The sequence below is a fragment of the Brassica rapa genome, chromosome A09, assembly GCF_000309985.2.
Source record: "Brassica rapa cultivar Chiifu-401-42 chromosome A09, CAAS_Brap_v3.01, whole genome shotgun sequence".
NCBI lineage: Eukaryota > Viridiplantae > Streptophyta > Magnoliopsida > Brassicales > Brassicaceae > Brassica > Brassica rapa.
Window position 1 is genome coordinate 28,128,704 of NC_024803.2, and position 27,521 is coordinate 28,156,224.

Genomic DNA, 27,521 nt, shown 5'->3' on the forward strand with positions numbered 1-27,521 from the left:
ATTCTTATCTATGTAGCACATGCACCACAAGATCAAAGCAATTAGGACAACACCCTCGAACCTCATCTAATAATCGTTAGGATCCTTAGGGTCTGGCCCATCACAAATCACAAAAATAAAGATGCTTTCCTAGGGACAACTTTCATATGTCTTGACATCCAGGTTTGTCTAAAATTCATATTTTTAATTATTCCAACTATATTTCAAATGATTGCTTCTAACCACTAAACAGGAACAAAAAAATGGAGGGGAAGGTACCTATTTCTACGTCTGACACAATGTACCAACGCTTCGAAGAAGGGAAAATTTATCACATTAGATATTTTAATCTCCTCCCCAATAACCAACGTTACAGGCTTACCGATCAACCATACATAATCAATATCAAAGAAACAACAACTATTACACTGATTCAAGAAAACATTGCACCGATTCCTTCATACATATTCCGGCCACAACGCTACACCCAGTTGATCAGCTTAGCAAGTGAAACCAACTTCCTACCAGGTAAAAAAAAAACAAAAACTCTCTCACACAAAAATAAATCCTAATTTTTTTCCAAACAACCAAATTATTCCTACAGATGTTGTTGGCCGCATTTGCCTCATTCAAGGAAGTGATTTATATAACCACTACACAGATTCAAAAATCATCATTGGATTACGTTTAGACAGGTACAAACTTTTTATTAAGTAATAATTGGTTTACAACTAAACAAAATCTAATACAATAATTATTTGTAGATCGAAATTGGTACGTCTAACTTTATGGGACAAGGAGGCATCTAATTTCAGGGAGTTAAATCGCATATCAACAAGGAAAAAACAAGTCGTAATCATCACAAGTATCATTCCACGGATACATGAAGGTAATAAACTAAACATAAACTTTACAAAAAACTAAATGCTAACAAATATTTGCCTTTTTCAGAAAAACTATCACTCACAGCAACACCTGGAACGCGCTTCTACTTTAACAACGAAATTGATATCATTCAACGCTTCCAAAAGAGGAATAAACTGCTATCTTAAGCCTCATAGCAAACACCACCAGTCAACTTTTAAAACATTTACGTTACCACTTCCTACATCAATTAAATTGTCACACACAAAGATTATTTTCTCATTCAAATATCGAATTCCTCAAAACTATTTATTATTCATACTTACAGTTGTTTTTAAAAAAAAATGATCACCGTTTCGAACTTCTCCCCTGTATAAAAAAACAAAACTTAACTTATCCTTTCAGAAACCAAAAAACACACAATTTTAATTCACCTGATTTTTATTAAACATGTAATCCGCGCGCAGCGCGGACGCCGGCCCTAGTTATTTTAAGACTTCGTATGAATAAAAGAAAATTAAGTTTTGGGCTGACATAAATCACAAAAACTAGATAGGCAACATTGATTGTTAAATAGCGAAAGGAGATTAGGTTTTCTGCTCTTGATTTGTTTACTATTAATTCTCTATAAATGATTTTATTTTCTACTTCTATAAAATTGTGTTTTCATTCTCGTTTATGTTTCACTGATATGAGTTTTGTTTCTTTTTTTTTTAACTTCTTATGTGAATTCGATGAATTATATAAGTGTCAATTTTAAAAAATGGAAATCTGCAAAAATTAGTTTCACTCCAAATACATATCTTTTTTTTTTTTGAACGAATCTCCAAATACATATCTAGGAATCAAATTTTTGAAGAAAATCACCAAAAAACTCTATTCACAGGTAAATGTTCAAATCTAATATTATGAGTGCAGACTCTAAATATAAATGTATGTCTAGTATATATTCACAAATTCGGTCTAAAAATTATATAATTCTAGAACAACAAACAAATTACTTATTTTATTAAGGACAATTGTCAATAATAGCACCTTTTGAAGTTTATGTCTCAAAAATAGCACTAGAAGGAGAAAGTCACAAAAATGACATTCATTAAAGGGTAAAATATCCCTAATACCCTTGGTTTAAAATTAAATAAACAAACAAAAATAAATAAAAATAATAAATAATAAAAATAAAAAAAATAAAATTTTTTTTTTATAATTTCAGATTACATGTTTTCAGATTCGAAATTTTTATAAAAAAAATTTTGAAATTTTTTTTTCGAATTTTTTTTTTTTTCAAATTTTCTTTTTATAATTTAAAAATACTTTTTGAAACTGTTTTTAAAATTTATATTTTTTATTTTAGTATTTATTTTTTATAAAATTTTAAACCCTAATTCCAAAACCCCACCCCTTAACTCTAAACCCTAAGGTTTGGATTAATTAACCCAAGGGGTATAAGTGTATATTTACCTCTTTAATGAAACCTATTTTTGTGACTTTGAGCCTTGAGTGCTACTTTGGGAACAAAAACTTGGTTTAGTGCTATTCTAGTCTTTTTCTCATTTATTAACCTAAGCTTTTGAGGTTTAGTTACTTAAGAGTATATCGATAAAAACATATATACAACTTTACCATTCTAGTATATGTAAACTAACCTAAGAATTGTTTGATTTATTAAATGATAAACCAAAAAACTTATATTAAATAGTCCAAACCTCTCATTTTGACAATTATAATAGCTAGATAGGCTATCAGGAAGAAACAAATATTAAACGAATGATCACATCTCTTAATCTTTGAACAAACTCAAAAGGAGGTGATTGGAATCTTGTCATGATATTTCATTAAAAGCTTTTTAGAAATAAAAAATCAAGATTAAATAATTTAATCTGAATGAAACTATATATATATATATATAGTGTTTCCAATATTAAAAATCACTTCGATTTGAAGAAGTGTATATATGAGACTGTCAGAATCAAATAACATATTAGAAACTACATATTCAAAAAATAATTTGTATACATAAAAATATATATATTAAAGTAAGCACATAAATCAAAACCATTACCTTTTTGTTTGTTTACAATCATGTTTTTGGTAAATACATCAAATCAATCATTTTATTTACTTTATATAATATATAATTGAACTTTAGTTATATTGACATATATATAGTATATTTTATTATAAATATTTACCATTGACACTTCTTATTCATATGATTTTATTAACATTTGTATATTTACTTTAACAAAAATTTAAACCCACAAAAGTTTTAATGTGAGATTTATCAATACAAAATTTCAAAATTAAAATAAATGCAAATTTTAAAATAATATATTTATATATTTTATATAGTATATAATATAATTTTAATGATATATATATATTTGAATATCTATTAATGAGACTTCATATCATTCGATTTATATATATATATATATATATATATATATATATATATATGAATATCTATTAATGAGACTTCATATCATTCGATTTATGATCATTTGTATCTTGTTAAAACAAAAAAAAAAGTTAAACCATTTATCACAAAATTTTCAGTGTGGAATTTTTACCATTTTTAATCATTTATATTCGTTTTAAAAATTGAAAATATAAAGTATAAGATAAAAATCTATTTTTTATTATATGTTTAATGTGTTTGTTTAATTTTTTAATAATATAAAATTAAACAAAAGAAAAGAGAGGATACACAAATTGTTATCAAATCTACATTATTCATAATCATTAATTATAATATATATATATTTTAATCATATTTGATAATTACATAGTCTTTACTTAAAGAAATAATTAAAAATATTTTTTTGTACAATACTAATCAATTTGATAATTTGTTAATAAAAAATATAATACATATTTATATGGGAAATACTCTAGGATATCACTAAAAAAATTTATGTCACAAATATAGACTCTAAGGATCAAAATAACCAAAATATTTCATTAAAGATGTAAATATATACTTACACCCTTAAGGTTAACTAATCAAACTTAGATTTAGAGTTAAGGGGTGGGGATTTGGGATTGAGATTTAAAATTTTATAAAATAAAAAATAAAAATTTGAAAATAAAAATTTAAAATATTTTATAAAAACTAAAAGAAAAATTAGAAAAAAAATTTATAAAAAAGTTCGAATTTGAAAACATATATAGGGGATGATTGGTAAGTGTTGTAGCTTTATATTTTTTGCTGTAGAATTTAATCTGTAGATTTATTTGCTGTAGCTTTCTTTGATGTAGATTTCTAAAGCACTAATTTTTTGCTCTGGAAATAAAGCTCTCTACAGCCATATTTTGATTTTGCAGAGATTTTTTTGCTGTGAGTTTTTTTAAGGAAAGCAAAGCTCGATTGGTTCACATATATAGCTGTAGACTAAATTTTGGCTGTCCAGAGCATCTATAGCCCCAACCAATCATCCCCATAGTCTAAAACTATAAAAAAATATATTTTTCAATTTTTTTATATATCTAGAGTATTATGATCCTTTTACATATTAAATAAAACATTTTTGTTATTTTCCTCCTTATGGTTTATTTGTGATCAAAACTTGAAAATGGTGTATCAGGAGAATTGCCTTATTTATATTGAGTAACTTATTTCTTAATGATTTTCTTTTCTTTCAAAAGGTTACCTTTTAAGGATCTATCTGTTCTGTCAAACATGTTAAAAGGGTACCAGTATGTAAATACCGTAGGAAAAAAAAATAACACAGAACTTAACATACTAATGGAGGTAAATCTGTTGGTTAATCAAAAAGTATATACCAGTTTGATGGTCTATTGAACCTTACAGTGGAGTTTCTCACTAGTCTCAACAAAGTATAACCTTTTATAAGACTCGATTCATTCAGAAGCCAAAGAAGCCAAGCTCACTCGCTTTTTCCTTCTCAAAGGTTTCGAAGTACTGATATATAATCGTCACAGCTAGTAAGATTCCAGTCCCTGACCCAATGGCTCCCATGAAATCAGCCAAAACAGTGAGTGCACCGATGCAAACTCCTCCAAAAGCAGCTGCCGTTGGGATATAACGATTCAGCTCCTTCTGCAAGTTAGACTCTCTGTGTCCCGGCATCACCATTTGTTGTTCCTAGTCATTATATATTTCAATCAAGTGAGTTCCCAGAACTGGACAGTGTTAAAAAAAAATTTTGTCAATGGAACTGGGTTTCAACAATACCTTGAGCTGCTTGGCTACGTCTCTAGCAGAAGACCCGGAGACTTCAATCCAAGTCTTTGAGAAGAGGGCACAAGCGGTGAGCATGAAGACGATATAGAACAGAGCATGGAACGGATGAGCTGCCATCTCGGCGAAGCTGTAACCATGGAAAACATATATTCAGAGAACTGAAAACTGAGTTATCATTGTGTTGGTAATTGAGCATTTACCTTGCTGGAGCTGTGATCAAGTAAGCAAGACCACTAACTGGTATAGATTGCCCACTGTACTCTGATTCTTTCCACTGCCCCAATAGGTTTACAAAGAAATTTCCACTGAACTTCCTGTAGAGTAGCTGTTGACAAGGCGGATTGTATTAGATAAAGGTTCTTTCCTAAAATCCTTTATGCGGAAACAAAAGGAAGTACCTGAGAGATGAAGTAGAGGTTTGAGACGAGAGCAGATTGGAGAATGATTGGCATGTTGGAGGTGTAGAACAGCTTGATCGGGTAAGAGCCCTGTTGGCCACGGGCACTCTTTGACCTCACGGGCAACACAACACGGAAGCCTTGGAAGTAGATAACGATCAGGAATATCAAGACCGTTGCAAGCAAGTTGGTAACATTGGGAAGGTTCTGCCTGTAGAAAGCTTGTCTGAGCGCAGCAACCTTATTGGATTTAGTTATCAGCATATGGAACAAGGCGATCACAGCGCCTTCAAACTCAGCTCCACGACCAGTGTTGATTGTTGTAGGACTAAATGATTTCCAGATAATGCTTTCACTGCGTCACCACAACAAAAGTTGAAAACTTTATGCATCTAAAAACAATCTCTCGCATAAAAAGACTAAAGCTTTTTAACATACCAGATATTGGTTGCAATGAAAAGAGAGATCCCAGAGCCAAGCCCATAACCCTTTTGAAGAAGCTCGTCGAGGCAGATAACGATGATACCAGCAAAGAAAAGCTGGAGGATGATGAGAATAGAGTTTCCAACACCAAGCTGACCAACAGGACCGTACATTCCAGAAAGAACATAAGCAACAGCTTCACCAATGGCAATCAAAATCCCAAGAAGCTTCTGAGCACCATTCCTACAAAAACACACAACACATGAGACAACAATCCTTCACTCACTCAGAGCTCAAAAAATCACAAATACTTACAAGAGAGCACGATCCTCACGAACATTGTTGTCAACCTCAATGATCTTAGAGCCAGCCAAGAGCTGCATAACGAGACCAGAGGTGACAATAGGAGTGATACCAAGCTCCATGACGGTACCACGGTTGGAAGCAAGAATGACACGCATCCAATACAAGGGATCAGCACCGGTGGTGGCGTGGATTCCGTAGAGAGGAAGCTGGCTGCAGACGAGGAAGATGAAGAGGGAGATGACTGTGTAGATGACTTTCTCCCTGAATGGAATCTTCCTGTCAGCACTCTGCACCTCTGGGAGAAAAGGCAAGAATGGCCTCACCAGATGCAATACTCTGAATCCTCCTCCCATTTTAGCTTTTCTGCAAACAGTCATAAGCAAGAACGATATAGCTACTTGTTAATTGCTACTCAACGAAATTACATTCGATCACATCCCATAGATTAGATCTACCTAAAAGTTTCACGAAAATCTCAGATCTATATTGCGAAAAGTTGATAGATCATGGATGAATCTTTGTAACTAGATCAGGAAGCTAAATTATCAAGAAAGATCGGAGACGATTTGGGATTATCAATCTATGTAGTTTAGGGATCGAAGAAGCTTTACCTCTCTGCGAGCTTGAGAGTAAGCGCTGCGAAGAAGAAGAAGAAGAAACGTGTTCCAAGATTTTTTCGCTCGAAGCTATTTTAAACAAGAAGATAGTTACATGTCATCAAACCAATTAGAATCGCACACGTGGCAGACTATGGCCAAGTGATGACGACTTGATTTTATATTAAAAAAAACTGTTATTATCGATAATAACATTGTTAGTGGATGGGATTAATTAGTAGTTAATCCTAGACAATTTGGATAAAACAATGGACTTAAATTCAACCCACTTGCGTTTGTTGTGTAAATCAATTTGTTGCAATTAGGCCCTTTGGTTGATTCTTTTGACGGAGTCAACTGATTACCTTTCTAAAACTCTGCGTGTGATTTCGGCATTGACTATTTTTTATTGTTTTTACATTGGCTTCCCCTCTGTTTTTGATTTCTATTTTGTATTCATGCTCCGTTCTATTTTCAAGCATTTTCGGCTTTCAACTTCTACAACCACTTGTAAGTTGTGACTAAATTTACATTTCAAACAAAGAAATACATTGATTTCTTTTCATATAAAATATATTAGTAGATTATCCTCTCCTAATACAAGGGATGGACACAAATCGAATATCCGAATTTTTTTGAGATATATATGATTTGTTTCATCTAAATAATCAATTATCTGACTCAATTCGATCTGCAGCAACCAAGATACTTGGTGTCTGGATATCCGAAATTTTTTATATCTTAAACGAATATTCGATTTAATTCGTAAAAAGAAATATTTTTTAAAATAAATAAAAATCAAAGATAATATCAAATAGTATATTTTGTTACAAAAATAAGAAGATATTTACTTTTCAAACTTTAATAAATAAATAAAATATTTAATAAATAAAAACATTGTAAAACTTACATAAATATAATAACTATATTACTTTATACGTAATTTTTTTATTATATATATAACATATCAGATATTTGTTTCTAAAAATATTAGTATTTGTAATTTGCTTTGTTTCTCACGGATATTGCATATTAATATTTAGGAGGTGTTATTGGTTATATAAGTTAAAATCAACTCTATTAGATTTCAAATAGGGTAGATTTAAATATTTTGATTCATTTTACAATCTAACATAGATGATCTATTTAGATATTTTAAATCTCTGTTAATGTATTTATAAATTCAACATAATATGATTTGATTACTATAACAGAATTACAATTAAATTTAAGGATTCTAAATTGAATTGCAATTCCAAAGTTTTAAAGCTAAAAAATTATAAAATTAAATGAAATCACAAAAGTTATTGAAGAAAATATAAGTCATTCATATATTATTTTCTTAAATCTCCGCTTTGTATGCACGTTCAAGAAAAAAATATTATCATAAGATCACCATTTTTTTTTTTTGACGTCAAACGGCCATTCTATTACTCAAACTTGAGGTGGACTGGGTAACCAGACCGGAACAGAACAACCAATAAGATCACCATTAATACACAACGAAAACAATATTTTATATTTATTATTATGAGCAGTGAAAATATAATAGCTATCTGAAAGGAAAAGAAAATCCCAATTTGATCAATGTAATGCAACGAAAATCTGGGTTTGGTCAAACGATGAAATCTATTTTCTAGGTTTGATCAAATGATAGATATAGATGAAAACGTCAGATGCTAATTTTATAAACAAAATAGGATAAACGAATCGAATAACAATTTATAGATATTTTGACCAACCTGAAGCTTTGTAAATAGAACTAAAATCATTTGACAGCTCGATATAGACAGCATCTTTATCTTTTTTTAGTTTCAAAAATTGTTATAATTTGAATACACTATGCAAAACAGAAACTCACATATTATGGAAATCGTGTCACATATTGAGTAATGAGTAGGTCTGCGTTCTCAAATACCTGAGGATATTATTCCTCAAAAGTCAAAACTACCTCCTCTGCAACGTCTTTATAGAGAACCCGGCCATGAGTATTCAATGAGACGTATTGATTAAGCCCACTATTTTTCCATACAGAAAATAAAGGCACGATATTATCTATAAATGGTGATGTTAATTATATATATATGTATGTAAACATAATTAAAATGACAACTACAAAGAATAAAGATTATTCAATCTCTCTATTTTATATTAAGTGTCGTTTTAGACTTTGCACACGAATTAAGGAAACAATTAATTTTACATGTTTTTTATATAAAAACACAATTACATATACAACTAATCATATTTCAACCAATAGAAAAACAAATAACAGAATTAAATTAATAAATTTTTCATTGAAAACCGAAAACAACATTTATTTTGTAACAATTTTTTTTTTCTAAAATGACAGTTAATATAAAACGGAGGGAGTAAAAGAAAATGACACTTTAAATCCGCACGTGAATGGAACGAGAAAGATTTTTAAAAAAAAAATTAACAATGGCATTGTACTTCCTGGAGGGGAAACCTTAAACTTTTCTTGTAAATTGTAACTAGATCTTGACCCGCGCAACCGCGCGGGTGTTCTTTTTCAGTTTTATAAATATATATATTTATTTTAGTTCATTACTGGTATACAATTTTAACGTTAACCATATATTTAAATGTTTATATACCTATTTCAAATATAATTTTTTTATAGTTTACATGGTGTAACAATCAATAGTTTAAAATCATCACATGTATTTGTCATTTCTTATTATATATTTATGTTTTTGTATTTGGATTTTATTATTAAACAAATTAATATATGTATGAAAAAACATATTTAAAAATTATTTTATATCAAATTTATATTCAATTTTGACCCGCCAACCTTCAAAGTCGTATTTCCTTATAGCAATATTTTTTACGTTTATTCATTTTAAAAATATATTCTTTATATATAAAAAAAATCTAAGATATATCAATTTTTATAATGTATCATATAGTTTGCGAATGTTAAGTGGTTATGTCATCGTATTATATTTTTAGTATAAATATTTTATATTTATGAAAATAAAATTATAAATTTATCAATTTAATATAATTTATCATATTTAATTCAATATAATATTTTTACTTTAACATGAATTATTATTATTATAAAATAGATAAAATAAGATATAATTTTTGTGTTTCATTTGTAAACGATAATTGAATACATATTAATGAATAATAATAGTTCATTGCTAATTAAAAAAATTAGTTAAAATATTTACATAAACTTCCTGAAAGTTAAGATATTGTTAAAATATTTTTCAATAGATTCGTTAGAATTTTATATATATATATATATAGTTAAAATGAAAAGATATCATAATTAAAATAAATACAACAATTTTTTATATTATTAGCTTTAATAAAATACATGTTAATTTTTATACATGTATTATATAGTTTGCTAATGTTAACCCCTGTTACCAACATATTATATTCTGAACATAAATACTTCTGAAAATAAAATATATAAATCTAATAATTTAATATAGTTTATCATGTTTAGTTCAATATAATAATTTTCTCTTAATATGATTGATTATGATTATATAATAGGTAAAATAAGATAAAACTTTTATTCTTTATTTTATAAAATATATTAATGTATAATAATATTTTAAAAATAATTACGAATTGTAAAAAATATTTACATAGAATTTTTGAAAATTAAGATCTTGTTAAAATCTTTTAAACAGATTTGTTTGATTTAAAAAAAAATTATATTTAAAACTAAAAGATATCAAAAGTTATTATGACTAAAGTAGTTCAAAGATTATATATATTATTAATATAATAAAATACTATTAATATTTTTTTAAATGGTTCAAATTAAAAAATCACACATGAAGGAAGTCATGATTTCTATTTTAATACAACTTATTATATATATATATTGGTTAAATTATTTAAATCGGTTTAGTATTTTGAACTATGCAATGATTTATATTACTACTATGTATAATTTATTAAGAAATCAAATATGTGTTTGTTAACTAATCCGGTTTTATAGGAGTTGATTGTTATATTATGAATGATATATTATTAAGTCATATTAGTAGGAACAAATGAATCATAACTGATTTATAGTGAGAGTCCATTTTTAAAAATATCACACATGAATCAAGGTTGTGACTTCTATTTTAATATATAAGATGGCATTGTGAACTATATGTCAGTTTATTAAACATACAAGACACATATCATGTTAACTTAGATTACCCGGCTTCACGAATTTTTAACATTTGTTGGACCCACCCACTAATTTATCCTTATGGCTAGCTTGAATTACGATATTCAAAATTGCTTTATCACTATTTTCACTTTTATTTTTATATTGTAGAAAATACAAGTGTTAGGGTCATTCCTAGATTGCGTTATACATAATACATATACACAGTGTATAATACTCAATTACATTTACTCTAAAGCTTTTTTTTTTGATCAACTTACTCTAAAGCTATATTTAGGAATTTTGTGTGAATAATTCAAATCGAATCCACTCCATTTTGTCTTTGAAACTTTGTAATCATCCTACCGTATTAGGCGACATCCAGTGTTTCTTAAAACTTAGGATATGCTCATATTATATGATAAGTGACCATAAGGCACACGTACATGTGCGTGTGTTGAATATTTGAATTGTATATATCCAGGCCCGACCCAGTGTAAACTAATGCCTAAAGTACAAAAAGATTTTGGCGCCCCTACATAGTAGGGGCCAACACCTAACACTCGATAATGCGCTCTACAACCACTGGGATACATGTATAACTAAATTATTGAGGCGCCCCTATAATATATCTATGGTACTCAATACTAGTTTAGAGTATGTACAATAAAAATTCATGCATGCTTAGATTTTGAAACGTGCTTAAAATAAAAGGATGAGTTTTACTAGTTTTTTTTTTTTTTTTTTGACAGCGGATGAGTTTTACTAGTTATAAACTAATTAAAAGCTGATATTATACATCTTTTTAGTTGGACGAATGCTTATACTCAGGTACTATACATCTCACAAACAAACTGATAAACAATTTGGAAACTCGCATTTTACGATAAAACTAGTTAGAACCATTAGTTATTTATTTTATATTTTGATATATAAGCTCTTTATCAAGACACCAATTTTCTCACATTTGTTCCTTTTTACTATATATTTATCTGAAACATATTAGAATCTTATGTATTGGTTCAAAAAGAAAAAAGTACTCTTATGTCTCATTTAAACATGAACATAGGATAAAAACAAATTATGCTACGCAGTGGCAATAGTAAATATGTCAAGACATAATTACCTATGAGTATATATTTAGACCAAAAAAAATATGAGTGCTTATAATTAATTAATCACTGCCTTCTCCGACCAAAATGACCCGACCTTCAATATCCTTGTAAACGACGCTTACTCGTACTGTTAGTCTGTTACACATCAATGCACGCATACAAATCAAATGATTAACTTATTGTATTATACATACGCTTTCTGACTTTCTCTATACTGATATACAACATATAAAACAATATATGTAGTATACTTTATTTTTTTGAGAACGTAGTAGAAAATTATACTATAAAATATACAAAAAGCAAAAGAGAATATATTATATTTATATTTGCTCTTTTAAAAATAATAATTAGGTCACTCTTTTTTCTTCTTTTTGCTGTATCAGACTCAGCCAACTTGTACTCTCCTAAACTGTCAGAAAATACAAAATTCAAAAAACCCATTTGAATCTCCTCTCACAAGTCACAACACAACAAGATCAATTTTCAAGCTCTGTTTCAATGGAAACACTGAAGAAGAATCCATCTGTCAGAAGAAAAAGCAAGCTTGCAAGAACGTTCCAGAAGGTATGCAGCCTGAGGACGACGTCGACGAAGGTCTCCTCCATGTTGAAGCCCCATAACCCAAACTTCTACGACGAGGATGACGACGGAGACTCCGTCTTCGATCTGAAGATTCCTTCGAGCAGCAGGAGTGGAGAGCGACGGAGAGCGGTTTTAGAGGCGGTGGTTGCGAAGATCTTCGCCAGCACGACTTCTATTAAAGCCGCGTACGTAGAGCTTCAGATGGCGCAGCATCCGTACGACAACGCCGCGATACAAGCGGCGGATACGGCGGTGGTGGAGGAGCTTAAAGCGTTATCGGAGCTGAAACAGAGTTTTCTAAGGAAGGAGCTGAATCTTTCTCCGCAAGTTGCGATTATGCTCGCTGAGATTCAGGAGCAACAGAGCTTGATGAGGACTTACGATATCACAATCAAGAAGCTCGAATCAGAAGTTACAGAGAAGCAATCAAGAATCGATTCATTGAAGACGAAGCTAGAAGAACACTCGTCGTTCAACAAATCGCTGGAGAAGAAGCTCACGGAGGTTGGATCAGTCTCTCTGTTTTCGAATTTGAATCTAAGCCACTTCGTTCAGATTCTAGGGTTTACGTTGAGATCCGTAAGAGCCTTCGTTAAATCGTTAGTAAAGGAGATGGAATCGGCGAGGTGGGATCTCGACGCCGCCGCTTCCGCCGCAGTCCGAAACGCATCCACCGTCTTCGCAAGGCCAAGTGACCGCTGCTTCGCGTTCGAGTCCTTCGTCTGCGGGAAAATGCTGGAGAATTTCGAATCTCGCAGCTTCTCGTTACCTAACGTCGACGTGAAACGGAGCCGTGAGGAATATTTTAATCTAAGATCCGTCGACCCGATTCAGTACTTGACCCGGAACCCGGGTTCCTCCTTTGCGAGGTTTGTTCGTCATAAGTACTTGAGCGTTGTAGACGCGAAGATGGAGTGTTCCTTCTTCGGGAACTTGAACCAGAGGAAGCTGGTTAACTCGGGCGGGTTTCCGGATTCGGGTTTCTTTGTAACGTTCTGTGAGATGGCTAAAGGGATCTGGCTTCTGCACTGCTTGGCGTTTTGTCTCAGCGAAAACGTCACGGTGTTTCAGATCAAAAGAGGATGTAGATTCTCTCAAGTTTACATGGAGAGCGTGAAAACTGGTGACGAGTCTCTCGTCTCCGGCGATAATGCGGATATCCGGGTCGGGTTCACGGTTGTTCCCGGGTTTAAAATTGGCCATGACGTGATTCAGAGCCAGATTTACTTATCTCCGGTGGCCGGTTTTCATCTCCCCCGTTCATGAAAAGATGATAAACACGTTGTCTTTTGACACGCCGGCGAAATAAAAGAGCGGTGGCGCGTGTAAAAGGAATGGTGGGACCTGTTTTGGAAGGCGTAAGAGAATGTGAGCGGTGTTAGAAAATGGCGGGAGGGATCTCATCAATGAATTAGTTAGTGACACACTGACAGTCTGACACTGTTACAGAAAATGATCAATGAGAATTTTGTTGTTGCTAAAAAAAAAGAATTTTATTTTGTTTAAAGTTATAGATTATAAAACCCAGCACAGTAGAATGCCATGGAAGTGGTATAGTATTCAGTATTCTATGTCTTGACTCTTGAGTTGGTCGGACCATGCATGTAAATATCTTTGGCAGGTAAAACTAACTTGTTTAAATTTGTTTTTTTTTTAGTTTTATTTATATTTAGTAAAGATATGATGACAATAAAATGGAGTAACTTGGAAAGTAAGATTAGAATCGGTTTATATGGTCCGATTAGTAATGATTGTAGCATCAAAAATTTGTTGTAGAAAAAAATTTGTAAATTTTTTGTTGTGACTTTAAATTTTATTGGTGTAGAATTTTATGGAAAGCTTTCAAAAATTAATGTGAATATTTAGCTTTACAGAGCACTTGTATATTTGTAGGTTATTTCAAAAAATGTGATTTTAATTTTTTTTTTATTAAAGCTTGATTGCTGTGAATTAAGTAGCGTATAAATAAATGAAGTTGTGGACAGCTACTACCAATCACACCCATAGTCAAACATTTGGGTTAGAGATGGTCAAAACATTATACTAATCAATAGAACATATGTATTGAATGGTATGCGTGAGCTGAAGATATTAGAAAACGTGCGGATGATGAATAGGTAGGAGGAGAAAGAATGAAAACTAAAGATTGCATTTGAGTAAGGGAGTGAGAGATGTGTGTGAGTTAAGACAATCAATCTACTGAGATAAATTGGCTAATAAGAGTCCACACACGGTCAAAACATTATACTAATCAATAGAACGTATGTATTGAATGGTATGCGTGAGCTGAAGATATCAGAAAACATGCGGATGATGAATAGGTAGGAAGAGAAAGAGTGAAAACTAAAGATTGCATTTGAGTAAGGGAGTGAGACAGATGTGTGTGAGTTAAGACAATCAATCTACTGAGATAAATTGGCTAATAAGAGTCCACACACGACCAACCTAAAATTTAACTTGTTGGAGTAGTCAGCAATTAAAAATGTCGTTGTGTAGTTAATTCGTTTTATTTAATTTATATTATATATGGGATGGACACAGAGTCGGATATTCGAAATTTTAAGGATATCTGAAAACTATGTATTCAAAATTTTAAGGATATTCGAAATATTCAAACTTCGGATATTCGTGATCCATTCTATTCCGTATAAATGATTATTTTTTGATTCAATCGATATTCTTTCGGAATACTGAAGATCCAAAAATCAATATTTTTATCAAATATCTGATTTGATCCGTAAAAATAAAATTAAAATTTAATAAAAAGTAAGAATATTCCATTACAAATTTTTTTAAACTACACATTATTAAAAAAAGTAATAACTAACTAATCAATTTAGTGAATCAAATATTATAAAACGCATATAGAAATATTTAATTATATATATAATTTATATATATATATATGTATATCGATTATTCATCTTTGTGGTGATACGAATATTCTGATTTTTTTGTCATGTCAGAATGAATAAGTGATAGAATCAAATTTTATGGAAATTTTGTCCCACTCATACAAATTCTTTTGGCGTGAATTGGTGATATAAGGTTCACCTAATATATTTTAGTTAATTGTCGTAGATTCTAACTAGCTGGCTATTTTATCTGAAGAGAAATCACCTCATGACTCATGTGTGTAGAAAACAAGGCTGGGTGAGAAAGAGCTTCGATCTTATAGTTCTAAGTTTCTAACCAACTTGTAAACTCTGCGTCAAGGGCATGTCTCAAAATTGCATTGTTTTTTTTTACATTGTTTATACTTTATAATGACAAGTTGTATCTAAAACTCTTGCGTATGATTCTATAAATTTTATGTTTATGATTTTATACTAGTTTGTAGTTATGAGCTCTAAGATTACTATAAAGTAGAACACAAAAAATAACGAGAAATGGCATTCATTGAATGTGTATGTGTTTCTAATGACTTGTAATAATTCGTGTAATTGAGAGCTTACATGTTGAGTTTATTGAAAATGAATAAATTTATGTAGGCTAAGACAAAGATCGAGACATCATATAGGAAAGGTAACATATATTAAGAAAAAAAGATAGAACAATTCTGAAGAAGCTTAAGAGACTTTCAAAGAAAATTGAGTATCCTTTCGACAAGAGATTAATAAAGCAAAGAGAATGTAAATCTAAGTCGTGCTATATTTATTTGAGACCTACTCACCAAACTCATATCTTATCAGGATAGTTATTCCACGTCAAGGCCATGGTAGATTGATAGTATGATACTACTGATTACTGAAATGGAAAAAGGAAACATAATCGTCCTCATTTACGAGAAACTATAAGTTCACTAAAGGAAACTAAAAGTGAGGGGGCAGCGAAAGGCAAGCAGTAGACACGTCAAATGAGTTTACGAGGGATAAGGAAAATGTTATATAGGTAAGTCTTAAGTCTTAACTGAGAACGCAATGCGGGCCGACTCATTCTATTACTGCGGGCCGCCGGCCCATCCCGACAATGGATTGTCACAATCTTGCGGTGAACATTATATACCTCCACACGTACAACACCTTTCATTTGGGTACTACTACTATGATTGAAATGTCATAAATATAAACCATGGATAAAAAGAGGTTTCGATCAAGTATTTTTTCATTTGGCTCTCAACTTCTCACTATAGAATCAATATCCAATTAAAGTTTCAATTAGAATCTCCAATATGGACTTCAATATTAAATACAAAGACTTTCCACTAGTTTATTAAAATCCGTTAGTAGTACAATATAAACATTATTACTATATTGATATTGTTTATAGTACTTCTATTATCTCTCTATGTATTATTGTAAATCCCCTCATCCACTAATTTCAAGACCATGGGTATATGTAAATGTTCAACTCATCAAGTACGTCGACTGAATAAGATTCACTAATCTCGGCCAATAGAGACAACTTGTTACAACATTAGACTCCCAAAACTTGTTACAACATGAAGAAAAGTAAAACAATGTTATTATTACAAGATGGGATATAAATTTAAACCCGTGCCATATCGAACCAATAAACTTTTGATTATTTACTCATGGAAAATTTTTGGTAACGCGAAAAACGTAATTTAAAAAAAGAAAATAAAAAAAGAATGTATAAAGTCCCTAAACAATGGTCTACCTCGTGGAAATTTCGTATCATATTAGTCAGAAAAATAATGTACTAAACTTTTTAAAATTGGAAAAGGAATCTAATCTAACGAAGACTATCAATGGCCAACGCCCGGACTTGGAACGGATTGAAGAAACCGGTCAACGGTGGAAAGATGTCGAGATCGGGGCTTCACGGCTGAGATGGCGGCGTGACCCTTTTTGCTCGGCGTCGAGTTTGGGATTTTGCCCTTTGGCAAAGCTGCTAGCGTAGTGGTATTGGTCACGTGAGGTACATGACTCTTCTCTTCTTCTCTTACCGTCAAGTTCTCTTGTTTTTTCATCTCCAACAGCTTTCTTGAAGAAACCGGTGACGGCAAGGCCACGACGATGATGGCAAAGACAATGAAGATCCCGATGGTTACTAGACGAACGGCCATGAAAATCTTTGGGGATAAATTCAGAGAAATAGAAAGAGAGAGAGAGAGAGATGAATTCTATATAATTCAAAGACTTAAGGTTGCTTTAAAAGCATGAAGTATTATGTATATATATATAGCCAATATAATAGAGAGAGAAAGACAATTCCTATTTTAGAATGTTGATTAATGTATGAATTGGTGGAATCACTATTTGTCTTTTGTGTTTGTTTTTCTTTCTTTTGAATAGAAGAAGTCTAACGTGAGACTCTACCACATGCATGCATAGCAAATTAGTATAACTTGGTTATAATTTTCAACAATATGTTTTCCATCAAATTTCATTATATTGTCATTCGGAAAAAGTGAATTGAGAAATACAGATCAAACGTTCCAAGAGTCATGTAAAAACCTAATAAAAAATATTCTTGGAGGTTTCAATTGTACATAGAAAAATGAATTAGATTCTCAAAAGTCAAAGAGGAAATTTTAGACAGCAGCCTGAAGAGGAAAAAGTGAAGTTATCATCCGCAAAAAGATGAATATTACCAAACAATTGTTATCCAAAATGTGAAATGTACTTAATTTGTAAGGAGGCTAAAGTCAAAGATCAAATAAAAACTATAAGAAACGAAGACGATCATTTTGACTTGAAAAGAAAGGGATTAGTCATCAACGAGAGTACTAGTTTAATCAGTATGCAATAATCAGAATAATCTTTAGTGAATCAAGTTGAGTCCTAAGTACGTAGTGAATCAATTTAATGCTGTTAGACTTATTTAGTTAATTAGTTAGGTAGGCTAATTAAATCTCCGGGGATACGGTATTACGTACGATGTAACACGTGGGATGAGTTTGGTATACGTGATGAAGTTGATGTTTTTCATAATTCAGAAGCCGCCAGCCACCATTTTCAACGGTGGTCTTCACGCCACCGCCAAAGGTTAGGCTCACAAGCTTCACACTTTCCAGTTGATGTTGTTATCCCAACTTTTTTGGAGTTTTCTTTTTTCTCTAGTCTGAGTTTTGACGACTATTAAAATCAGTTTTACTAAAAAATGGTTTATTAACACATTAATGTTAGTTACTCACATTCTCAAGCTTCTTGTTTAACACTATTTTGATTGATACTTAAAATATCATAAAACAAAACATTGAAAACACGAAATCTAATCAAATATTAGATGGCTGGCGAATGTCTAGTTATTGCTTACTATAATCTTGGGCGTCGATTAAAAACTACGTTGTTCAGATCGAATCAAATTTGAAGAAAGCAAAGAGAAAACGAATTGAGACAAATACATGTTTATGATTTGTATATTAAGCTTCAAAACTCGATTTCTTTATTTAAAAAAATATACTTATCTATTAAAAATTAAAATGTCATACATCATGCTTAATTGCTTATACATGTTTATGACGTGGTCTTACCCTAATTTATGGATAATTTTCATCTATCATATGGAAAAAAAAAGTAAATGAATTACAACAAGCACTTAAAAAGATACAAACAGGTAATACCAGGTTTCAGGAAGATATTCTCGAGGTGTCTAAGAAATTACAAGATGCATATAAGAATGAAGAAGATTATTGGCAACAGAAAAGCAGAAACATGTGGTAATTATCTGGGGATCTTAACACAAAATTTTATCACATTTTAACTAAGCAGCGGCGGGTTTGTAATAGAATTGTTGGTCTACATGATGCTAATGGAAATTGGATTACAGAGGATAATGGTGTGAAAAAGGTGGCAGCAGACTATTTTAAAGAGCTATTTAGTACCACTTCTCCGTCAGAATTCGATAATTTCCTGACAGAGGTTACCCTGGATATCACTCCTCAGATGAATCAACATTTGGTGAGGCTAGCGACGAAGGAGGAGGTTAAAGAGGCTCTGTTTATGATGCACCCAGAAAAAGGCGCCAGGACCGGACGGCATGACATCTCTATTTTTTCAACACACCTGGCATATTATTAAGAATGTTTTGGCAGGGATGGTGAATAATTTCTTGGTTTGGGAGAAATAAATGCACGTTTGAATATTACTAATATCTGTATGATCCCAAAAACGGAGAGACCTACAAGGATGACAGAGTTGAGGCCAATCAGTCTCTGTAAAGTCGGATATAAAATAATTTCCAAGGTTTTGTGTCAGCGATTGAAAGTGTATCTTCCTTTACTCATATCCGAAACTCAATCGGCATTCGTGGCATGAAGATTGATTTCTGATAATATCCTTATCGCCCAGGAAATGTTCTATGGATTGTGGACCAATAAAGCATGTCAAGGAAAGTATATGACAATTAAAACGAATATGAGCAAAGCGTATGATAGAGTGGAATGAGACTTTATTAAGGCCTTATTTATTGTAGAAAATGGGGTTTGATCTTCATTGAATTAAATTGATGATGGAATGTATTTCTTCGGTTCAATATCGGGTTCTCATAAATGGTCAACCACGTGGCCTCATTGTTCCACATAGGGGTTTACGCAAATAGATCCTTTATCGTCTTGTTTATTTATTCTCTACACTGAGGCTTTAATTGCAAATATAAAAAAGGCAGAGAGAAGGCAACAAATAACGGGAATGAAGGTAGCTAGAGCTTGCCCATCGATATCTCATTTGCTTTTTACGGATGATAGTCTTGTCTTTTGTAAAGCTCAAAACGAAGAGTGTCAAACCATTCTTAGGATTTTAAAGGAATATGAGAAAGTTTCAGGACATCTAATAAATTTTGATAAGTCTTCCATTCAATTTAGACATTATGTTGACGAATTTGTCAGACAAGAATTAAGAGATATTTTGGGCATTCAGAATATTGGAGGAATGAGATCATACCTTGGATTACTAGAAAATATGGGGGGGGGGGGGGTGGGTGTGTCAAAAATTCAAGTTTTTAGCTTTGTACATGATTATTTAAATAATAGAGTCAATGGATGAACTTTTAAATTTTTTCACAAAAAGAGGAAAGAAAGTGATCATTAAATCAGTGATTACGGCATTGCCAAATCATACGATGTCCTGTTATCGTTTACCTAAGGCAACGGTCAAAAAATTGACAAGCACGGTATCACAATTCTGGTGTAGCCCAGGGGGAAGTACGAGAGGCATGCACTGAAAATCATGCCCAAAGTATGTGTAAATAAGGATGAAGGAGGTTTGGGGTTTAAAGACATCACTGTCTTCAACACAGCGATGCTTGGTAAACAGTTACGGTGTTTGATAGAGAGGCCAAATACTTTATTCTCTCGAGTTTTCAAAGGGAGGTATTACAGGAATGCCTCACCTCTGAAACCAATTCGTTCATATTTTTCGTCATATGGCTGACGGAGTATTGTCTGTGCTAGATCTCTGGTAAGCAAAGGACTAATCAAACGGGTGGGATCAGGTTCTTCTATATCTGTATGGAATGATCCATGGCTTCCAACCACTCGCTCGAGACCAGCTAATAATTACCAATACAATTTATATCCGGACCTTAAATGGGAGTCTCTCATTGACTCTAACTCACACACCTGGAATTCACATACAATTCGGGTTTTGGTGGATTCACATGATGTGAAACTTATAGAAAGCATACCACTGAGCATGACTCAGAGGGTAGATAGAGATGGATGGAACTTCACTAAAAATGGAAAATATACAGTCAAATCAGGATACCAAGTAGAGCGGATCTATCCAGACAGGGACATACCACCATTACTGATTGGCCCCATAGTTGATATTCTGAAGACTTTTTGTTGGAAAACACGGTGCCCACCAAAGTTAATACATTTCCTATCGCAATTACTGACAGGGTGTATAGCAGTGAAGAAAAATTTACAAGCGAGGGGGATGCAAGGGAATATTTGTTGCGTCAGATGTGGAGCCAACGAGGAATGGATAAACCATGTGTTTTTTGAATGTCCTCCACCAGTTCAGGTTTGGGCTCTCTCGAAGATTCCATCAAATCCAACTATTTTTCAAACATGTTCTCTTTCAACAAACATGGATCATCTTTTCTGGAGAGTTTTCCCGAAGATGGAAGATAATCAGTTTGCATGGATACTATGGTATATTTGGAAAGCTATAAATAATAAAGTTTTCAGTAATTTTGATATGGATCCTATGGATACACTTAAACTGACAGAAACAAAATCAACACTGTGGTTTGAGGCACAAATATTAAATGATCAGAGGACAATACCACAAGTAGTGGATACGACCCTACCATCAATCCCATGAAAATGGTGTTTTAGAGTGGCTCGTGGAAAGAGGGTGATACTTTTTCAGGGTTGGTTCAACTCATTAGAAAGATTTGATTGATTATTGGGAGCGAGGAATGTTAGGGTTAGCCTATCTTCCCTTCATGCGGAGATGGAATCGCTACTCTGGGTAATGGAATGTATGAGGAACTTACGTCAATATCAGGTTACGTTTGCAACAGATTGCTCTCAATTGGTGAATTTAGTTTCAGAATCAGAAGAATGGCCAGATTTTGTAAATTATTTAGAAGATATCAATGTCTTGAAAGAGAGTTTCACCCAATCAGAGATTATCTATCTACTAATGATGCAAAACTCAATGGCGGATGGATTAGCACACAGTGTTAGGAAGCAACCGTCTTTTGTCATTCACATGAATACAGATCGGTGGTGGAAGCAATGCTTTAGCACAGGGGTCACTTGACCCACATAGTTTTTTAAGAGCAAAAAATTTTACTTGTATTTTGAAGAAAAAAATAAAAAATTATCACCAACTTAATTCATTGACCCATGTAATAGATGTTTATAGGGAAATTGACCTCTTTCAATGATTCAGCTGGCTCCGTCACTGATGCAGATCACTCGGTTTGGTTTACAAAGTCATTATGAATTTGTACATGTTGATGACAAAAAGAAAAAAAAAATTTAGTTAATAACTAATTCTGTGAAACCCTGCGAATTTTTTTTGTTTTGTGAAAAAATCCCTATGAAAGTTAATCATGACATTTTGATCGATATAATGGAACTAACCTGCATTACCCTAGAATTTTTTTTTTAACACTGAATAATTCATTGTGATGGAGTCCAAAAGGACAAAAGTGAAGGAGAACCCCTGAGTTACATGACATAGAGTTTAAAAGGAAAGCAAATAAGACTAAGAAAGAAAAGGAAGCGATGATCTTTTTAACGAAGTGCTTCGAGCGATGATCAGTCATGGTTATATAGAGCCTAACTAAATACAGAATGTCTATATGACTATATTAATCTTTTTACAACTGATCAATAATCCATTTGAAGTAGGGCCATTTGGATAAGTAGCTTTTCGTCAAGTGAATTTACTAAAATATAGAATTTGCAAAATTTTAACAAGAAAATATTTAGACAAAACTAGACATGCATTAAGAGAAACTTATAATGTATTAGTTCTGGCTATTACACATTTAAAAAACGCTGGTGCACACTACCTATCAGTTCACATGATAATGGTGATGCAGCAACATATACTTGTTTAAATTGCATTTTTTTCACAATTTTGGAAAAAATATTAATATTAATTACAAAAAAAAACTGTTTGCCATATATTGATTTCACAAACATATAACACACTGTGTCTATGGTGATGCAAAAATATATAGAGTTGCTACAACTTTTAAAAATGTCACAAGCTAGCTTTCTTATATATCTCAATAAGATATCTAATGAATAGAAATCGTTCTCTTTTATATTTTATATATTAAAACAAAAGTCACGACCTTGATTCATTTGTGATTTAAAAAAAAATGAATCTAATGGACCCATTTCTAGAAAGTCATGTTACATTTAATCTTATCATTTAAATTTTGAACTTACCAGAAATTTTTATTGGGCTATCAATAATTGGATTTAAACAATAGATGATCCATTGGATTTATAGATAGTATAAATTAAATATATATAATTTAATATTGTAATACTATACCTCCATATGTTAAATATTTAAATATTTGTCGATGTTACCTTTTAAAATTTTAAAGATTTTTTTTTAAATAACAAAAATCATATTATCCAACAATGATTAATCTTTACTACCTTAAATCAATGAAAACAAATTTTAAACTATATAGTTTATTTTAAAAATTAAACAAAAACTAAATGTTTAATTATTTACTCGATAATATAAATCTATGAATCGAAAAGTTTAATTTTTTGAAAACTTTCTAAATTTGTGAAATGTTACAATATCTTTGAATATGACAATAAAATAATACTTTACTAATCTTTATATATATAGTTACGGTTTTAATATTGAAATAATAATCTGAAAAATATATATATATACAAATACATGTAAAAGTTTGAAACAATATATTCAATGAAAAAATATAATGAAAACTTATTATGTTTTAAAAATTGATAGAAACATATATATTATAATATATACTCATTTAGAATTGAAAACAAAATATTTATATAAAAATAAATAAAAACAAAAATCTGCGCGGTTGCGCCGATCGAGATCTAGTATAGTATTATATTTTAATACCATTAAATTTGTTGACTTATTTGATTTTGTCACTGTTTTATCGGTAGAACTATGCCAACTTTGCCAAGCGTGTTCGTGACATTAATGTGTTCGTGACATTAATGAGGTAAACACAAAATCGTGGAGGCAGAGAAAAGTCAAGAGCATGGCCGGTACCTAAGACTTCAAAATGGGCCTCCACTGCTCCACCTTCACTTATACTCCTAAACCTTTGCAACCTTAGTAAATGATAATTCTGTACCGAATAAATATTATATACATCTTGATTCTTTCTATATAATTCTGAACAAAAATATCAAGAAAAATGCTATTATATATAAATATGGTATTTATTATCTATATATATGTATATATAATTCCTTGTATTTTAAGCATATTTACTGGTAAGCTCTCCGACTAATGTTAAGTAAAATAAGATGATAATTTTATAAATTTACTATCAAACCAAAAAAAATTGCGTCAAAATTTAGAATATAATGTAGTAAAACTAGATCTCGATCCGCGCAACAGCGCGGGTTTATGTTTTAATTTATTTTTATAAAAACATTTTGTTTTCAATTCTAAATTGGTATATATTATAATATATATATGTCTATCAATTTTTAAAACATAATAAGCTTACGGTATAATTTTTTCATTGAATAGAATATTTCAAACTTTCACATGTATTTGTATCTTCTTCTATATATATATTTTCGGATTATTATTTCATTATTAAAATCGTAACTATATATATAAGATTAGTAAAATATTGTTTTATTATCATATTCAAAGATATTGTAACATTTCATAAATTTAGAAAGATTTTTAAAAAATTAAACTTTTCGTTTCACCGATTTATATTATCGAGTAAATAATTAAACATTTAGTTTTTTTTTTTAATTTTTAAAATAAACTATATAGTTTAAAATTTGTTTTCATTGGTTTTAAGGTTGTAAAGATTAATCATTGTTATATAATATGATATTTGTTATTTTAAAAAAATCTATATAATTTTAAAAGTTAACATCGTCAAATATTAAAATAATTCACATATGAAGGTATAGTATTACAACATTAAATTATATCTATTTAATTTATACTATCTATAAATCTAATGGATCATCTATTGTTTAAATACAATTATTGATAGCCCAATAAAAATTTCTGATAGACCGAAAATTTAAATGATAAAATTAGAAATTAAATGTAACATTATTTAGAAATAGGTCCATTACATCTATTAAAAAAAAAAATCACACATGAATCAATGTTGTGACTTTTGTTTTAGTATATAAGATTTCTCACTGAAATCGAAAAACTAAAAATCGAATTTCAGAAAATGTTTAGTTATTTATAGTCCGTAAGATTGTTAAAAGTCTCCAAAATTAAATAAAAAACAACTAAATGGGGAAATCAATACTATTAAAAGGGAAAAGTCTTAAAAAATCTACTTATGAAAGTTGTTTGCACCTTTTCATTTAACTTATTATTTTTTGGTGTTAGCTTAAACTAAGACTAACAATATGTTACCATATATTTCTCTAACAATAATTTATTCAATTCATTTATTTATTCAAATATCACTCCTAAATCCCAATCATTACTATTACTATATTTACCATCTTTATTTTTAATTGTAAAAGCATTGAAACTAATGTTTTATATTATCACTTTTATCATATAACAATATAATATATGATTTAAATCAAGAGAAGTTACACGATATATATGTGTACATTCTAACTTCTTCTTTCCTTTATAGTAAAGTAATCATATCATATATAAACTTTCCCACTAAAATCTCATATCATATATTAAACTTTCAACCGTGTATAATTTGATAAATATTTTCATATTTACAAATGAATTTTCTGAATATTCATGTTACCTTCACAAAAATGTAGAAATTCATTGGTTATGTTAAATCTAACCCGACTTCACGATATCAGTATCAATTATTCACGATTTTGAAAATTATTGGTTTAGATATTATACTTTTATATAGTTTTCACTTAAAAACGATCAATATTATTAAAAGGGAAAGAATCTTAAAAATCTAATATAAAAACGTTGTTGGAGTCATGTATAACTATTTATTATTTTTTGGTAATACCATTAATCATTCTAACCATACAATATTTTAAATATTTTTAATAGATCCTAATATTATTCCTTATGATACCTTTTCTCAGAAAAAAATATTTCATCAACCATGTTTTGTACAATAACGTTAAAAATATATATCAAAAAGTTGTTGGGCCCGATATGGACGTAATGGGTCCACATCTGTTCGGGTATTTAGGATCTTAATAAAATTCGAAATATCTAAAAAATCTGAAAAATATCTGAAACATGAAAAGTACTCGAAACTCCAAACAAATAGCCAAAAAATTCAAATACCTAAAAATTCAAAATCTTATTCAAAATCTGACAGTGAACTGAAAATACCCAAAATTTTATCCAAATATCCAATTTTTTTTTAATTTAAAAATTTACCTGAAATCGAAAACTATAATCGTAAACCAAAAACTTCAAAAACTATCCAAAATACCGGAAACATATTTGAAATATCCAAATATACCTAATAAACACAACATATTTATGATCAGGTCTAGGGTAGGACCCAATAGGTTATCTTCTCTGGACTTGAACTAAACCTATATTTTCGGGTCGGTTCGGTTTGTTTTTTTTTATCCGGATATAATTCTCATGCCTAAAAGAAACTTACGTAAAAGTTACATATAAAATATCAAATAAACTAATTCATAGATTATATAACTGTTAAAAATTATATTTTTGATATAATAACACTTTGTATTATAATATAATCCAAAAACCCCGCGTTTTCTGAGCGCGGGTCAAAATCTAGTGGATATTTAAATTCTCAACTATTTGAAATCAGCAATTTTAGTACTAAAGTATTGCTTGTACGATTTTATTCTCCAACTAATAGTTGATTTGGCAAATTAGTGATTAAAAATCAACCGTTAAGTCATAGGCGACGATAATCAATTATTCTCGCAACTGAACTTGAAAAACTTAAAATCTCCAGATTCAAACCCTAACTTTAAGTGAAAACGATTTTCTGCAACGGGAAAGATGATTTCTGGTGACATTTGTTTTCGTGATTGGGCCGAATTTGCTCTCTTATCACCGAAAATTGTTTTATCATTGCCAAAAAAAAACATCACTACTCAAAGTTAAGGTTTGAATTTGGAGATTTCGAGTTTTTCAGGTTCAATGGCAAGAATAATTTGATATAAAACTAACGAGAATTGTTTGACTTAACGATTGGGTTTTAGTCATTAATTTGTCAAGTTAACTATTAGTTGGAAAATAAAATCGTGCAAGTAATTCTTCAGTATTAAACTTGCTGATTTCAAATAGTTGAAGATTTAAATATTCATTTTCCTCAATTCAG

At 30.6% G+C, this 27,521-nt stretch overlaps 3 protein-coding genes across 3 annotated transcripts; 1 reads left to right on the forward strand and 2 right to left on the reverse strand.

Annotated features, from left to right (window-relative positions):
- Positions 1–4,563: 4,563 nt before the first annotated feature.
- Positions 4,564–6,885, reverse strand: LOC103840500 (protein transport protein Sec61 subunit alpha). Its single transcript, XM_009117008.3, has 7 exons — positions 6,789–6,885; positions 6,187–6,540; positions 5,887–6,114; positions 5,449–5,803; positions 5,251–5,375; positions 5,042–5,177; positions 4,564–4,951 (listed from the first exon to the last, which is right to left on the reverse strand). The coding sequence occupies exons 2-7, from the start codon at positions 6,528–6,530 to the stop codon at positions 4,712–4,714; spliced, it is 1,428 nt and encodes a 475-aa protein (XP_009115256.1). The 5' UTR covers positions 6,531–6,540; positions 6,789–6,885; the 3' UTR covers positions 4,564–4,711.
- Positions 6,886–10,276: 3,391 nt separating this feature from the next.
- Positions 10,277–15,389, forward strand: LOC103840501 (protein GRAVITROPIC IN THE LIGHT 1-like). The gene has a single exon (XM_009117009.3). It carries the CDS (start codon positions 12,540–12,542, stop codon positions 13,887–13,889), a length of 1,350 nt encoding a protein of 449 aa, XP_009115257.1. The 5' UTR covers positions 10,277–12,539; the 3' UTR covers positions 13,890–15,389.
- A 445-nt stretch (positions 15,390–15,834) lies between these two features.
- LOC103840502 (precursor of CEP14-like) lies at positions 15,835–23,512 on the reverse strand. The gene has a single exon (XM_033280426.1). It carries the CDS (start codon positions 17,650–17,652, stop codon positions 17,332–17,334), a length of 321 nt encoding a protein of 106 aa, XP_033136317.1. The 5' UTR covers positions 17,653–23,512; the 3' UTR covers positions 15,835–17,331.
- Between the last annotated feature and the right edge of the window lie 4,009 nt (positions 23,513–27,521).

Coding starts and splice junctions, on each gene's coding strand:
- LOC103840502 (XM_033280426.1), bottom strand. CDS start 17,652: ATGGCCGTTCGTCTAGTAACCATCGGGATCTTCATTGTCTTTGCCATC.
- LOC103840500 (XM_009117008.3), bottom strand. CDS start 6,530: ATGGGAGGAGGATTCAGAGTATTGCATCTGGTGAGGCCATTCTTGCCT. Junction 5,804..5,886: donor TTCATTGCAACCAATATCTG/GTATGTTAAAAA, acceptor GTGGTGACGCAG/TGAAAGCATTATCTGGAAAT. Junction 5,178..5,250: donor TTGATCACAGCTCCAGCAAG/GTAAATGCTCAA, acceptor CCATGGTTACAG/CTTCGCCGAGATGGCAGCTC.
- LOC103840501 (XM_009117009.3), top strand. CDS start 12,540: ATGGAAACACTGAAGAAGAATCCATCTGTCAGAAGAAAAAGCAAGCTT.